Source organism: Myotis yumanensis, unplaced genomic scaffold, assembly GCF_028538775.1.
Source record: "Myotis yumanensis isolate MYYU_CA2020_CCGP unplaced genomic scaffold, mMyoYum1.0.hap1 SCAF_7, whole genome shotgun sequence".
Lineage (NCBI taxonomy): Eukaryota > Metazoa > Chordata > Mammalia > Chiroptera > Vespertilionidae > Myotis > Myotis yumanensis.
Window position 1 is genome coordinate 2,201,347 of NW_027223758.1, and position 16,512 is coordinate 2,217,858.

The 16,512-nt window shown below is 56.4% G+C and overlaps 1 protein-coding gene across 4 annotated transcripts in view; it reads left to right on the plus strand.

Annotated features, from left to right (window-relative positions):
• The window catches only part of ZBTB46 (zinc finger and BTB domain containing 46), a 43,047-nt gene that overhangs the window by 11,172 nt on the left and 15,363 nt on the right, over positions 1-16,512 (plus strand). The window contains exons 1-4 of one of the 4 annotated variants that reach the window (XM_070419564.1): positions 4,932-8,161; positions 8,338-8,398; positions 8,667-9,636; positions 14,607-14,891. In XM_070419564.1, the coding sequence (XP_070275665.1) occupies positions 8,700-9,636; positions 14,607-14,891 (1,222 nt within the window). In that variant the 5' untranslated portion in view covers positions 4,932-8,161; positions 8,338-8,398; positions 8,667-8,699. Of the gene's footprint in view, positions 1-4,931; positions 9,637-14,606; positions 14,892-16,512 lie in introns of those variants that run through there. The other 3 variants (XM_070419565.1, XM_070419563.1, XM_070419566.1) reach the window with 3 other exon arrangements.

A 16,512-nucleotide genomic window follows, 5' to 3' on the forward strand; every position in this document is an offset into this window, starting at 1 on the left:
TCTGACTGGTGTCGGGCTGAATGCTGGTGGGTCCAGGGGACGCCCCAAGCTGGGGCCCCCTTCTTGCCTGGTCTGTCCCAGCTTGGCTCCTGTGTCCTTCACATGTCCCTGCCTCAGGGCCCTGTGGCCTGGCCTGTGCCCCGAGCTGGTGCTGCTCAGCCCCCTGGTCAGAGGTTCCATCAGCTGCTGTGTGGTGCCAGGGGCCGTGTGACCTGTTTACTGCTGAGGTCCAGTCAGTTGTGGACCTGGCTGTGTTGGTGATGTCGACGTGGACGGGAGCCCGGGTGGTGGAGACAGGGTCTGCCCGTGGAAGGTGCTGGCCCCGCACAGGCAGGTACCGCTCCCCCCACGTCCCCCCGCCTCACCTCCTTCATTCAGCTCCTGATGAGTGTTGACTTCTCAAAGGCCTTTGCTCTTTTTTTGTTTTATTTATTTATTTACTTTAAAAATATATTTTTATTGATTTCAGAGAGGAAGGGAGAGGGAGAGAGATAGAAACATCAGTGATGAGAGAGAATCATTGATTGGCTGCCTCCTGCATGCCCCCCACTGGGGATCAAACCCACAACCCAGGCATGTACCCTTGACCGGAATTGAACCCAGAACCAGGCTGAAGCTCTTATCCACTGAGCCAAACCAGCTAGGCCTTGATAACTAATTTCTTTTTTTTTTTTTTTTTTTAAGATATATTTTATTGATTTTTTTTTTACAGAGAGGAAGGGAGAGAGATAGAGAGTTAGAAACATCGATGAGAGAGAAACATCGACCAGCTGCCTCCTGCACATCTCCTACTGGGGATGTGCCCGCAACCCAGGTACATGCCCTTGACCGGAATCGAACCTGGGACCTTTCAGTCCGCAGGCCGACGCTCTATCCACTGAGCCAAACCGGTTCCGGCGATAACTAATTTCTTTAAAAAAAAAAGTTTTATTGATTTCAGAGAGAGGAAGGGGGGGAGAGAGAGAGAGAGAGAAGACATAGAAACGTCAATGATGAGGGAAAATCATTGATCGGCTGCCTCCTGCACGCCCCCTACTGGGGATCGAGCCCGCAACACGGGCAAGTGCTCTGACCGGAAATTGAACAGTGACCTCCTGGTTCATAGGTTGACCCTCAAAAAAGCCTTTGCTCTTGCAGAAATGATGTCAACTTGGTCAGTCTGAACTCTGCTGGACACCAGAGCGGACGTGCGACTCAGTTTGAACCAATATCTGTGCTCCCTCGGCGTGCAGGCCCGGGGCAGCCAGGCCCTGCCCGCGGTGCACGCAGCTCCTCACCTAGACTGTGGCTTCTCTTGTTTTCAAGGGACACAACTTTTTGTTTTGTTAAACTTCACCCGAGAATACATTTTCTATTGCTTTTTAAAGAGTGAGAGAGACGGAGGGAGGGAGAGAGACATCGATATGAGAGAGACACATCGATTGGCTGCCTCCCACACCTGCCCTGATCAGGGCTGGGGATCGAACCTGTAACCCAGGGATGTGCTCTTGACCTGGGCTCAGACCCGAGACCCTTCGGCGTGCTGGCTGACACTCTCGCCACTGACCCATGCTGACCAGGGCCAGGGATACAGGTTTTAAGGAAAAAGAGATTGATTAAAGGCCCCAGCATGACACTGGGCGTAAACCAGCGTTGCCAAAGGTTAACCTGGTGTTTCTGGCCCAGGGTCCTTTGAGTTATTCTTACAAGTTTTCTGTGACTGTAAGTGTTTCTCCCAAAAAGTTGAAAAATACAACAAAAGAGTCCATCATAGTGCTCGATGGCGTTGCTTTTATTTCCTACTTAGATTCTTTTCTTACTGGCACGGAGCAGAAGTCACAGGGTGTCTCAGATTTAAAATTCACAGAAGTGGTTTTTCTGCCTTGTTAAACCTATTCTTTTTCTAATAAAAATTTTAAAATTTTCTAAAGTTGATGTGACTTTTCCTAGAGCTTTTGTAACAAAGGACCACCACGAAAATGTATCTTGTGACCATTCTGGAAGCCAGAAGTCGACACCAGGTGGACAGGCCGGTCCCCCAGGAAGGGTCCTTCCTGCCTCTTCAAATGTCCGGGTGTCCTTAGCCCCTGGCACGTCACAGGCCACGTCCCTTCTGCTCTCCCCGTCTGCACGTGGCTTCCTTCTGTGCATGCCTGCACCTACCTGTCCTTCACAAGGACACTAGTCCTATTGGGTTATGACCCTTTTTCCAAATAAGGTCACATTCAACATGTCTTTTTGGGGGACACAATTCAGCCCATGGAGGTGCATGACTGTGCCGCTGCCCTGACTGCCGTGAGCTGTGGCAACCAGAACATCAGACCCACGCGTGGGGTTGAGCTCTGAGCTGTCACCTCCGCTGGCGGCTCGGAGCCTGGACACCAAGGGTGAGTGGCCATGGGCCCACAGCTTCACTGCCCACATTCCCCGTCCCGGGGCCAGGGACTGACTGTCTTCCCACTTCTACCAGCATGTAGACATTTTAAAAGTATTTCTTGAGTTGAAAATGTAGGAGTGTTGCTGCCTGTTAAGATCAGCATGGTCTCCTTTGGCTGTTTTGGGGCAGTGGTTAGAGTGTCCGGCCTGTGGACCAAAGGGTCCCGGGTTCGATTCCTGGTCAAGGGCTTGTATCTTGGTTGCAAGTCCCCACCCCCATAGGCGCACGTTCAGGAGGCAACCAATTGACATGTCTCTCTCACATCATGTGGATGTTTCTATCTCTCACTTCCTCTTTCCCTTCCACTCTCTCAAGAAAACAAAGGAAAGAATATCCTCAGGGTGAGGACTTAAAACAAAAGAGCAAGCATGGTTTAAAGACAAAAGGTCCAGACCCAACCCAGTGTAGCAGGAGGTGCCTGGGTACATGCATTGAGGTGACTTCTTCCCCTTTCTCTCTTCCAACCCAGACCAACTTCCCCCCAGTGGAAGCAGAGAAATGGGGAGTTCCCAGAGCTGCCTGCCACTCTGCCTTCAGGTGAATGCTGGGGCCTCCCGGCCCTAGGCCACTCTCCCAGGCGCCAGAACCTGAGCTAGGACACCTGGGACCCGTGGTGGCTGTGCTCGAGGTCTTCTCTCTCCCCTTGAAGCGCTGGCCTCTGGGTTCTCCATCTTGGTGCCTGGTGCCCCAACCCCCCTGAGGTCTGGCAGAATTCTCAGCCAGCAGGCCCTGCGCTGGTTGCAGGGTCTTTTGCTGGACCTGCCCAGTCTCATGGTCACTTGTCCACCCTGAGACACAGGCTCATTGTCTCAAGGTTCTGTGGCTGACTGGGCTCAGCCGGGTGGTTCTTCTGTCCAAGTGATGTTGTGTGGGGCCACAGTCTTGGAGCTGGGCTGGAATGGCCAGGGCAGGTGGCTCAGCGGTCTGGCACCTCATAGAGGTTGGAGCTTGGCCTGGAGGATGGGGTGGCTGCACCTTTCTCTCCACGTTGGCTCAGGTCTCTGCTCCTACAGCTGAGTAGCTGGACACAGACCCATAAAAGTGCAACGTGGACGCTGCTCCTTAAGATCTGGCCAGGACTGGCTCTGTCCTAGGTCAAGGTCAGAGTCAGATGGGCTGCCCAGGGCCCTGAACCTCAGAGTGATGGCCCATCCTCTGAATGCCTCCTTGTGGGTACTCCCCTTGAGGAAGCTGCCCCCAGCCCAGCCCCTCCCCAATGGCCCCTACAGCACTTTGTATTGACCTGGAATCACCCTACTCTGGCCTAGCCCTCAGGGAGTCATGGGGCTGCCTACCTGGGCAGGTGGGTGATATCCTCACAGTGACCCAGGCTACTGAGCACATCCAGGCTGGCATGTAAAGGGATTGGGCTAATGTGTGATGCAAATACAGTTACCATTTGGCTCTGTCAAGGCGTACAGCCGTGTGACGTGAGCTGGGCAGGGAGGGGACACCTCATGGTGTTTGGAGGAGGGTTGGCCCTGTGTGGTTGGAGTGGGGGTGCAGGAGAGAGGAAGTAACATGTGAGCAGGCGGGGAAGGTGCTCCGGGCTGATGGAAGTCAAGGAACTGAAAGAGGCCAGAGCAGCAGGGAGGGAGGAGCGGAGGCTGAGGGTGGGGCTGGGCCTGCAGAGCCCCTGCCCAAAGGGCGGGCAGTGGGCAGGCGGCAGTCACTGGTGTGCATTTTCAGGTCACCCTGGCCGCGGCTGGGAGATGTCACACTCAGCAACCACAGTGTCAATTTGTTCTCACCAGAAGAAATTCAGGCGACTGGCCATCTAGAGATGACTTCTGCTAACATTTTTGGAGTATTTCTTTCCAGTGAGGAGCTCATTTAAAATATTTATTTTTTAAAAATGTTTTTGATTTTTAGAGAGAGAGGAAGGGAGAGGAAGAGAGATAGAAACATCGATGAGAGAGAAACATTCATCAGCTGCCTCCTGCATGCCCCCTAGTGGGGATCGAGCCTGGGTGTGTGCTCTGACTGGGAATGGAACCTGCGACCTCCTGGTGCATGGGGTGACACTCAACCAACTGAGCCACACTGGCTGGGCTCAATTTTAAATTTTAACACGTAACCATGAATAATAATACTATGTCTATAAGTTTGATTTGTAAAGTGGGTTTTTCAACACATAGTGAACCATCTGAACACATCAGCATGGGAAACGGTGTCGCACATGAGGGAGCCAGGGGTCAGGGCTGCCTGGTTCTGCGGGACATGCTGGGCGTGACCACCGTGCTCTCCCTGCACAGCGCGGTGCCGGTGGCCTCGTGGCGCTCCTCGGGAGCGGAGGCAGTGTGTGGGTGTCCTGGGTTTTCCTAACAAAGGACCACACCCTGTGTCCTAAGCAACAGAGGGTTATCTCTCCTGTCCGGGAGGACGCTCCGCTCCTTCGGGGGAGGCTGAGCAGGGCCCGTCCCGGATTCTGCAGCTTCTGGTGGTTCCTTGCCTCGGAGCAGCGTCTCTGTGCTCACAGGTGCTCCCTCTGTGTCTGTGTCCAAACTCTGCTGTTGTAAGGACATGGGCCACTCGGGGCTAGGGCCCTTTAGGGGCCTCATCTTAACCAATTTCATCTGCAATGACCCTCTTTCCAGATAAGGTCACCTTCTGAGCTCTTGGGGGTTAGGACTTCAAAAAATGAATTTTGGGGGGACAGCATCCACCCACAACAAATGTCAATAAATATAAGTACAGGTTTGTAGTTGAGCAAGAATAGTTTCACAAAAATAGATTTCTGGTCAACTTTATTAAGGAGTAATTTACGTACAAATACTGCTCTCACTTAGTGTGAGCGAGCTCACCGCTCTGCCCGCCAGGCCTGGCCCAGCCCTCCTGACGCCTCGGCTCCTTCCCAGTAGACTAGGCTGTGTTTTCTAGTTTCATAGAAATGGGCTCATACCCTGTCCCTCTGTCTGGCTTCTTCTCTGCAGCCTAATTATTTTGAGATTCGGCCATGGGTGTGGAGGGATGTTCAGACAAGCTCAGGAGTGGGGGGTGGGCGAGGTGCCTGGCCTCCGCCTGCGCAGGCCTGCCTTGGGGTGCACCTGCTTGTCTGTTCGCCTGTTGGTGCGCATTTGGGTGGATTCCAGATTTGACCGTTATGAGTAAAGCCGCTGTGCAAGTCCTGCGTGGATCTGTGTCTCCACGTCCCTTGGGTAGGTTCCTGGTGCTGGAATTGTCGGGTCCTAGGGTGTTTGCTCAACTTTGAGACACCGTCAAGCTGTCTTCCAAGGTGGCTGCCCATCTTACGTTCCCAGCAGCGGAGTGCGGTCCCAGTGCTCCCTGTCCTCGCTGACATTGGCACGGCCCCTCTCCCACATCCCGGCGGGCTGATGAAGGTGAGCATCTTCCTGCGTGGCCACTCGTATGTCTTCTTTGTGACCTGTCTTTTCAAAACGTGTCCCGTTTAAAAAAAGTCTCACCAGTATAATTGCAAAGACCCGTTTAGTGAAACTGGGCTCAGACGTCCTCCTCCTCAGGAGGCTGTGGGAGCTGCCTGCTTCTGGCGACCGGGACCACAGTTTGATTCTAGCACTACAGTTATCTTGTTCCCACTTTAAACAACAGCTGTCTGTCAGATTACACTTTAAGGAAAACTTTAAGTAAGTTTAAGTTAAGCCTCACTGAAATGCAGAGGCGAAAGTCAGAGGTGAGAGGCAGTGTGGTGATGTTTGAGAGGGACGGTCATGTCATATGAGCTGTTCCAAATTCTCGAATGTGACCCCTGCCCGGAAGCAGGGCGCTAGCGGTGTCCAGGCCCTGCACAGACTGGTGCTCTCGTCCGGGTGGAACAGGGATGAGATGGCTAAATTGCATCCACTGTTTTACATTTTTATTACAACAAGTTGCCTCCCTGGCAGAGCTTCTTGGGGACGAAAGGAAAAATTACCCTGCCCTGCTCCCAGAGTTACGACTGAACACACAGTGCAGCTGGTGAGCCCATTCAGGGGTCTTCACGCCCCACGGCCCCTGTGATTCTGCAAGAGGGCGACTTCTTGGCCTTATCCAGGAAGCACTCGTACTTGCAATGAAAGCATCAGGCACATTGCCTGCCCAGACAGGACGGCCTGGGGAACCCCTTCATTACCCATAGCCCGTTGGGTCATGTGTGGCGTCACCATGTCCCTGGCTGTCCATGGCAGGGCCACTCATGAGCCCCCAGCCCCATTCTGGCCAGCTGGACTTTGAGGGTTTGGTCTGGAACATGGATTCAAGTTCTTTTGGTCCCAAAGTGGTTGTTTCAAGGGGGGCCACACGTGCCCCTTGGGTGCATGAAAAGTGCCCTCTGCTCTGGGCAGCAGCACAGGTGATCAGGTTATCTGTCCATAGGTGTGAGCCCACAGGTTGTTCCTGTGAACAGGTGTGTGTTCCATGGCCAGGTGTGTGTCCTGCGGCCAGGTGTGTGTCCATGGCCAGGTGTGTGTCCTGCGGCCAGGTGTGTGTCCATGGCCAGGTGTGTGTCCTGCGGCCAGGTGTGTGTTCCATGGCCAGGTGTGTGTCCTGCGGCCAGGTGTATGTTCCATGGCCAGGTGTGTGTCCTGCGGCCAGGTGTGTGTCCTGCGGCCAGGTGTGTGTTCCATGGCCAGGTGTGTGTCCTGCGGCCAGGTGTGTGTTCCATGGCCAGGTGTGTGTCCTGCGGCCAGGTGTGCCTCCATTGGATGATGCACTCCACCAAACAGGGCAGGTGCTCTGCTGCCCTTGCCCTCACACCATGAGCTTGCGTTCGTCTCCCGGGTGCCCTCACTTGTTGGTGGGTATATGACAGGACTGGCTTTGCTGTCCAGGTTGCTTCCATTTTTAGGGTTACAGTTGCCAAGCAGTGACCGGGCAGCTGGCCATTGGGCAGCTGTTTTTCTTCTTTGGCCAGGTAGGCTGGACCCCACAGACATCTTCCTGATACTGAGAGATTTTCAAATGAAACACAAATGCAGCTGCCACCCTAAGCTTCCTGGGATGGAGCATGTCCCCGGATTCCCGCAGCCGACGAATCTACTGAGAGGATCACTACCTTCGATTACTTTTAGGTCCGTGTCCTCGTGCCTTTTCCCCTAATGAAAATGTCTTGTCTTCGCACGACAAGTCTCGATGAAGCACGTGGGTTTTAAGCTGTCCTGACTGAGGAATAACCTACTTAAGCACTGGCCGTGCCGCCCGTGAGGTTGTTACTCCTCTGTACACGGCGCTGAGCTCCCTCCCCCTTCCCAGAGGTCTTCCTGGTTCCTGGGGTCTGTTTCACTGGCGAGTAGAGATTTATGCAGGTAGGAAAGCAGGTAATGACGCCAACACTTCCTCTTTTGCACACGGCGCTTTGGCTCTCCCATCGTGTGGCCAGGAATCAGTCGGATGCACTAGTGGAGTGAGGTCACACTGGAGCAGATGGTCCTAGGCCAGCATGACTGGTGTCCTTGTAAGAAGGGGCACAGGGACAGACGCGCACACAGGGAGATGCCGTGGAAGGCGGAGGAGGGGTGGGGATGGTCCACAAGCCACGGTGGCCAAGGGGTCAGCCACTGGCAGGTGCACCGCCCTCAGCCTTCAGCGGGAGGGACCTTGCTGACACCTCTGTCTGGATTCAGGCCTCCAGATGATGCTAGAACAAAATTCTGTTTTTTAAGCTGCCTGGTCTGTGGCACCTCGTCCCAGAGAAACCAAGGTAGGCAGCGGAGAGAGAGGACGTGGCACACAGGTTGGGAGACACAGGCAGAATGCACGGTGGAGGGGTGCCGCATGGAGATGAACAAGGTACTGCAGCTGCCCGAGGCCCCCCTTGGGTCCTGGAGGGTCCAGATCTGGTCCAGGGCCTCCTCCCGGGAGCTGGGGGGGGGGCAGGGGGGGCAGCATTCTGGAAAGTTTAGAGTGAAGGCTGTGGTGGCTCAAGACTTCTGTAGGAAGTCTTCCCCTTTGTGTTTTGTTTTTAGGATGTTCCTTCAAAGGCGTGGGATGAGGACACAGGTGACTTAACCTAGATTTTCCGTTTGGGTAAGAACTTCGCTTCACCACTGATGGACATTGTCCTTGTTTCTGGAACATTTGCTTTGTGTTCTGGGAGTTTGCTGTATGTGTAGGATTCTGTCCAAAATTCGTGTCCATGCTGAGGGCCTTGAACCAGAACCTCCCTTCCCTGCCCCATCCTCGCCGGGCCCCCTGGGTCGGTGCTCCCAGCCACAGGCTCGCTGCCTTCCTCCCACCTTCCTCCTGCACGCACCCCGGCCACCGGTGTGGGTAACTGCCCTTCTTGTCCCCACAGAGTCTGTAGGAGAGGTGACACCACGGCTTCCCAATGAACAACCGGAAGGAAGATATGGAAATCGCGTCCCACTACCGGCACCTGCTGCGCGAGCTGGACGAGCAGAGGCAGCACGGCGTCCTGTGCGACGCGTGCGTCGTGGTCGAGGGCAAGGTGTTCAAGGCCCACAAGAACGTGCTGCTCGGCAGCAGCCGCTACTTCAAGACGCTGTACTGCCAGGTGCAGAAGGCGTCCGAGCCGGCCACGGTCACGCACCTGGACATCGTCACGGCCCAGGGCTTCCAGGCCATCATCGACTTCATGTACTCTGCCCACCTGGCCCTCACCAGCCGGAACGTCATCGAGGTGATGTCCGCGGCCAGCTTCCTGCAGATGACGGACATCGTGCAGGCGTGCCATGACTTCATCAAGGCCGCACTGGACATCAGCATTAAGCCGGACGCCTCGGATGAGCTCTCGGAGTTCGAGATGGCTGCCCCGCCCGGCAGCAGTGCCGATGTGCTCATCTCCGCCGTGATGGCCGGAAGGAGCATCTCCCCGTGGCTGGCTCGGCGCTCCAGTCCCACCAATTCTTCTGGAGACTCGGCCATTGCCAGCTGCCACGAGGGAGGAAGCAGCTACGGCAAAGAGGACCAGGAGCCCAAGGCCAACGGCTCTGACGACCTGTCTTCGCAGGCGCTGTGGCCCGGCGACGCGGGCTACGGGCCCCTGCACATCAAGGAGGAGCAGAGCTCGCCCCCTCACTACGGAGTGAGTGAGCCGCCTGCGGCCAGGGATGGCTCGACACAGAACTCTTTTTCTGAGCAGGCCGGAGGGGATGGCTGGCAGCCCACGGGCCGAAGGAAGAATCGGAAAAACAAAGAAACCGTCCGGCACATCATGCAGCAGGTGGAGGACGAGAGCCGGGCCGGGTCCCCGGTGCCAGCCTTCTCGCAGACGTCCGGGCGGCCATTCAGCGGTCGTGACTCAAGTAAGCCTTTCCTTTGTTCCCGGGGGGCTCAGACACTGTGTGGGGGCTGAGGCTGCTCGCTTTGTAGACAAAGGGACACATTCCCAGGCTCACACGGGTGGCTTCCCCTGGTGTTTTACTCGCAGCCACTGGGATCACTGCAATGGGGGCTGTAACTCGCTGTGCTGAGCCCGTCTTCATGCTGGACGATGCTTTGTGTCCGTTTCCCAGATGAGTAAATAGCAATTAAATGTTTACTGAATGTCAGGTGCTCTTCCTGGTGGTAATTCTGGTCACGCCGCCTTCTCAGTGGCACCTGGGGAATGAGCATCCTGGGGATTCGAGGGCGATGGTCAGGGTTAGGGGAGTCCTCTCCAGAAAGAGGTTAGAAATCAACCGAGTGAATGGACATAGATGGGCAGAAGGCAGCAACTGTGGGGTGATAAGCCCTGGAAACGTCACAAACGCCGTGTGCTGGTGGGGGCACCCGCTCCCCTGCCCGAAGGCTTCGGGGACCCTGAGGGCTCTGTTCCCTCCTCCTCAGTGGGAAGAGTGCCCTCCGGCCCTGGGCACTGTCGCTTGCATCGCCGTTGTAAAATGCCCGAACCACGAACGACGCCTTGTAGCCATTTTCAGCGTGCAGCTCACTGGCATTAAATACAGCCGCACTGTTGTGCAGCCATCACTATCCGTTTCCCAAACTTTCTCTTTATCCCCAAATTGCAACTCTGTATTCGTTAAACAGTGGCGCCCAAGATACACTATAGCCTGAAGTATTCCTTCTCAGCCTCATGGCCACTGTGTCTGCTGGGTGCTGGGTTGACCAGGGTGTCGGCCTGGCTGGGTGACTTCACGTGGGGTGTCCTGAGATGCCAGCCCCCTGGATGTCAGCCAGTAGCAACCACCCCCTAGTTGTGACAACCAAAAAGTCTCCAGACACTGCAAATGTCCCTGATAGGCAGCCCCAGGCCTGCTGGAGTTGAGCCAAACTCAGTGAGAAGGAGGGCGGTGTCTGAGCTGATAGGAACACCACCCATCCCCCTGCTAGCAGTCGGTGAGGAGAGGGACAGCAGTGTCCCGTCTGCTCTTAACTCGGTGTCGCCATCCACCAGCTCTGATAGGACCTGACGAGCAGCAGCCCCCGGTGAGTGACCAGGACAGAGGCTTTGTCCCAAACCTGCTGAGGGTCCGTGCCAAGGGGTCACCTGCGCTGAGCTATGGGAGGCCTTGGACAGGAGAGCGTCTATGCTAAGAGACAGCAGCCTGCTGAGCCGTGGGCTGGAGGTTTTAAATGCACTTACCAAGCAGAAGGTGTTTTTAGAATCCAACAAGTGATTTTGACTGTGTACTCTTGTTAATGTCTTAAATCCCTTGGGTTACCAAGGCAACCGTGAGCTGCTCCTACTGGATGGTACCGAGTTGCTAAGACAGGACGGAGGTTGTGGGCTGGCGTGGGGCTGTCGGCCTGGCTCAGGGTGTCTGCTCACCCCGCCTGGCCTGGGCGGGGCCGGGAAGCGTGTGCTCCTCAGTGAGGACCCTTTATTTTCATGAAAGATTTACTGGAGTTTAGAGAAGAGTATTTTTTATTCCTGGCCTGCTTATGGAGAAAAGGCCCTTCCCGAGGAACACATCACGTGGTCACCACCGTGTTCGGGGCGCAGGCATGGACGCTCAGGTGTCCAGTCCAGCGGTGGCAGCCCGTCCTGACCCCTCTGTGCCCCCTCAGCCATGCTGACTCTCGGGCCTATTACTGTTTGGAGTGATATTTTTCCGAGCTAAAGGCCAAGTGCATCCTAGCCTGCTGGCTTGCAGGGAAACATCCCGGAGTCACGTGTGATCACAGCATTTCATGTGTGTGTAGGTCGTGGGAAGTAGCATTGACATGTGCAGACACATGTGCAGACAGTGATGTTCTGGGTCCAGAGGGACCTCATGCCAGGCCTGTTGTCCCCTCGCTCCCCGCGTTCCAGCCTCACCCTGCCTGTGGCCCCGAGGCGGCGGGTTTATACCCCTGGACCAGGAAGAGCCCAGGGGCCTTGCGCCAGGCGTTCCTAGAGGCCCCGCGAACACAGTGCTGGGCAGTGGGTGAGCCTGTGGGTTTAGTAAAGTGAATGTTCGTGCTTGAACTGAGACCATGGCATCCTGGGGTGCGTGGGGCTGCAGAACAGCTTCTGGTGGGTGCTGGCGCTTCTCGCTGGCCACGCCCGCCCGCAGCCTCTCTCTGGGCTGAGTCCGAGGCTCCCAGCCCCTCCGGGTTTGTCGCTGGGGCTGAGGTGGGAGCCGGTCCGGTCCAAGACTGTGGCCTCTCTTCCTGTCCCTCCTGGAAGGTGGGGGTGGCGTCCCCCGACCAGCATGCCTGGTCATCCTGCCGTCCTGCACCCACAGGACAGTGGGCTCTTGGAGAAGCTGGAACCGCCCGTGTTTGTTGGCTAACTGACAAGTGAGTTCTCGTGGCCACGCCCGGGCCAGGTCCTCCGGCCGGCCGGGGATAGGGAAGGTGCTCAGGCGCTTCTCCCACCCTTGTTGTCCTTCAGCCGATTTGATCATCTCTGTTGTAGAGAACCAGCTTGCTTAGTATTGCATTTGGGAGGAGAGAATCTGAATGAAAAGTAACCCTACATGCTCCCGCCAGTCCATCAGGGCGGGGCTGGCGGGATGGTGCTCTGTGAGGGCGGGGGGGGGGGGGGGGGGGGGGGGGGGGCGGCGGCGGGTGCCGGCTGGCGCTGACCTCAGCCACCGAGGAGAGTGCGAGTGTCCCATGGGGGTGGGGTCGCGCCCTGTGCCCTGCGCCCTCCTGCTTTTGCGCTTCTGTGGCTTGTCCTACACTCACCCTGGGCTTTGCTGAGCGGCCAGTGTAGTTGCTTTTCCTTCTCAGGGCCCCCCGGACAGAGCTGGGGTCTCCCTGTCACGCTCCAACCAGAGGGAGCTCTGAGGAAGAGCTTGGATGTGTTGGGCTGACGAAGGACAAGGCCCTGGGCAGCCATGCCAGGCGGCTGGACACCGCTCGGGGAGGGGGTGCCCCAGGCCGCCGCGCGAGCACGGCTTCTCCCTCGCGCCACGCGTGTGTGTCCTTGGCGTCCACGCTGTGCTGGGTGCTGATGCGTCTTCTGTTGCCTGAAACCGGCAGCGCCTGTGTCACCGGCCTCTGGCCCACGGACGGCGCCGCTGCCGCTGCCGCTGCCGCTGCCGCTGCATGATGCGCTTCTGTGCGCTCTGCGCCTGTCTGTCTTGTGTTTCCATTTCTCTCGAGTAGACCCCTCGGCATGGCGTGTCTGAAGGGCGGCTTCGGTGTTATAAGGAACAGTCAGACTTTTTCTCTTAAATATGTTTTTATTGATTTCGGAGAGGAAGGGAGAGGGAGAGAAGTAAAGAAACATCAGTGATGAGAGAGAATCTTTGATCAGCTGCCTCCTGCACGCCCCCCACTGGGGGGTCGAGCCTGCAACCCGGGCATTGCCCTGACTAGGAATTGAACCCTCAGCCTTCTAGTGTATGGAACGATGCTCCAGCCACCTGAGCCACCCAGCCAGGCTGTCTTTTTGTTGTTAATCCTCACCAAGGATATTTTTCCATTGATTTTTAGAGAGAGTGGAAGAGACGGGGAGAGACAGAGAGAGAAACATTGGCTGGTTGCCTCCCACAGGGGAACTTGCAACTGAGATACATGCCCTGGACCAGAATCGAACCCTTCACGGGCCGACACTCTAACACTGCGCCAAACTGGCCAGGGCTCGCTCTTTCTTTCTCTCTCTCCTTTCCTTCCTCCCTTCCTTCCTTCCTTCCTTCCTTCCTTCCTTCCTTCCTTTCTTTTCTTTCTCTTTCTTTCCCTTCCTTCCTTCCTCCCTTTCTTTTTTTTGGAGGGCTGTCTTCTTAATTTTAACCACTCTAGTGAGTGAGTTTGATGAGTTTTGACAATGTTACACCTCTGTCGTCAGGAGAGAGACCATTCCCACCACCAAGAATGCTCCCTTCTGCCCTTTCTGTCAGCCCTCCCACACCACCTGTGTCCTCCCAGCAGCCCCTCCAGATGCCTCAGAGTGGCCAGCTTGGGAAGTACAAGCACAGAGCATCATTTTGAGACAATTGTAGATTAATGATCAATTGTAAGAAGTAATATGGAGACATCCTGTGTTCCTTCATGTGGTTCCCCCCGTGGCATCACCGTGCAAACCACAGTCAGAATCACAGCCAGAATGTTGAGGCTGCTGCAGCCCAGGACCTGAGCCCACGGCCCGCAGCCACCCCTCTGTCCACGTCTGTGACTCTGTGTGCTTTTGAGCCCCCTTCCCGTGGCTGTGGCACCGATAAGTCATTCCTGCGCTGCCCAGTGCTCTCTGCCCGTGGCTGTGGCAGCCGACCCCTTCGTTCAGCTGTGGGCCGTTTGGTTATTTGGGAGATTTTGGCCGTCACACCCAACGCCGCTGTGAGCGCCCGTGCCAGGCTGTGGCGCTCACCTCCGTGGGTGTCTGCTCCGGCAGCAGTGGGCCGGCTCAGGAGGTCACTGCCGAGTGGTGTGGCGTGTTCGTGGGCGTGGCTGTGACGGGGTCTTCCTGCGCTGGCTGGCCTCCAGCACCACCTGTGGGGACCGTGTCCGCTTGTCACTGCTGAGTGGACAGTTCTTTGTGTGTTTTCTCCCAGTCTTTGGCTCAGTTTTTATCTAACACTGTCTTTTGAGGAGCATACATTTAACATTTTGACCAAGTCCAATTTGTGAACTTTTTTTATTATGGTTCATGCTTTTTGGGTCTCCTAGCCAAGAAGTCTTTGCCCAAGATGAGTTTTTCCTGGAAGTTTATAGATTTAGGGGGAACAGGTAGGCCTGTGAGTGAGGTGCAGTCCGAGCCTGTGGGGCCCGGGGTGCAGCCGGGAGCGGCGGGGGCCCCACAGTGGCCTGCGGCGGCGGACGGAGTGGGCCTGACAGGAAGCCCGTGGCCCTGGCTGCTTCCCACCGGAGAGGCTTGAAGTGACCTGCACGTTCTGTTTCCTCCCAGATTCAGACTTGACCGTCACCGAGGCCAGCAGCTCCGACAGCCGAGGGGACAGGATGGACCTCTGTGCCCACGTGGACGAGGGTCTCCTGGGGGCAGAAGCCAGCTACCTGGGCCGGCCCCTCACCCCCGAGAAGGACGAGGCGCTACAGCAGGCCACCGCGGTGGCCAACCTGCGGGCGGCGCTCATGAGTAAGAACAGCCTGCTGTCCCTCAAGGCCGACGTGCTCGGGGACGACAGCGCCCTCCTGCTGGAGTACCTGCCCAAAGGCACCCACTCCCTGTCTCGTAAGTGCAGGCCCCTCGGCCACTTCCGTGTGATTCTGAGTGCTGAGAGGAGCAGAGGGCGTCGGGCCCACGGGTGGCGGGTGTGGGTGTCGTGCGGGGGCTGGCGATCAGCCCTGGGTCCAGTGCCCTCAGTCCCCCTCCTGAGGTTGTCAGGTCACACATATGGGGTTGTCAGGGCAACAGGGAGGGCTGTGCATGCTTGTTCAGACATTTCCTACTTGAAATCGAGGATCTAAACCTAAAACCTACTCGAGCTCAAAAGCACACAGGAGCGGTGAGCAGGCTGGGGGCACAGCCCTGTGCGGTCAGGAGGGGGCAAGGGGCAGCCTCCGACCTCTGACCTGGCTCGTTCCCCCGGGAGATGCAAGGAGGGAGGCCAGGGTGAGCTTCCAGCTGTGTTGGCACGAGGTGACGCTGGTCGCATGGGCTGTTAGAAAGGACTTGGGTGCTGTGTTAAGTGCCCCCCTGCATTCCAGTTGCTCAGAGCACATGGCTCTGAGATGTCCTCCAGCAACACCGGGCGCTGGCTTGTGCACCCCACCTGCCCTCGTGCCCACTGCGTGCCAGGCGAGCGTGAGCCCTCCCCCGCGTCACAGGCGTTCTGGAGACACTGGTGGTTGCTGCCCATGTGCGGGCACTGAGTGTGTCACCAGGGAGAAACCTGGTGTCTGGCTGCTCTCCCTGGGGGAAGGGATCCCCACACGGGAGGTGCTGAGTGTGGAAGATGTGAGGTGCCCCACGCCAGGCGGGCGCTGAGCACCGCTGGTGAAGGATGGCCTGCCAGCACCAGCGAGGCCTTGGGACGTGTATCTTTGTTTTCAAAAACACTATTTTATAACTTTGTTTTCATGAGCACGAAAATATTCAAGTTTTTGTGTTAGAGTGATAAACACTGCTTATGGCCAATAAAGACCGACACTGGACATAATGTGTACGCCCTTTATTTCCGTGGCGGAAGGAAGGCTGCTGCCAGGCCGGAGCGTGGTCTGCGGGTCGGACGGTTGTGATTCAGACCTGAGGCTGACCAGCGTTGGGCATGCTTTTAAAAACACATTCAGGCCTCATTTTCTGCATCTGAAATGGGGGATAGTGTCTCCTACACAGCTGTCGTGAACTCAAAACAAAACAGTGTTTGCCCTGGCTGTGTGCTCAGTGGTTAGAGTGTCGGCTCAAGGACTGATGGGTGGTGGGGTCAGTTCCCAGCCAAGGGCACGTACCTGGTTGCAGGTTCCGTCCCCCGTCCCTGGTTGGGGTGCATGCGGGAGGCAACCAGTTGATGTGTCTCTCTCACATCGATGTTTCTGTCTGTCTCCCTCCCTTCCACTCTCTCTAAAAAGCAGTGGAAAAAATATCCTCAGGTGAGGATTAACAGTAGATAGATGATAGATAATAAATAAATAATACAAAACAAAACAAAACAGCTTTTGTAAAACGCCGAATCCTTAAGCCGAGCGTGTGCGAGTCGCTCCAGGATGTCAGCCCTTTGAGTGAACGCCGGGACCTGGCAGAAGCAGCAGATGGAGCCGGTCCGGGACATGGAGGTGTTGTCTCGGGGCCTTTGGGTGCCTCGCACTGACACTCGCAGGTCCAGCAGCTGGACACCCAGCCACGGGGATGACTG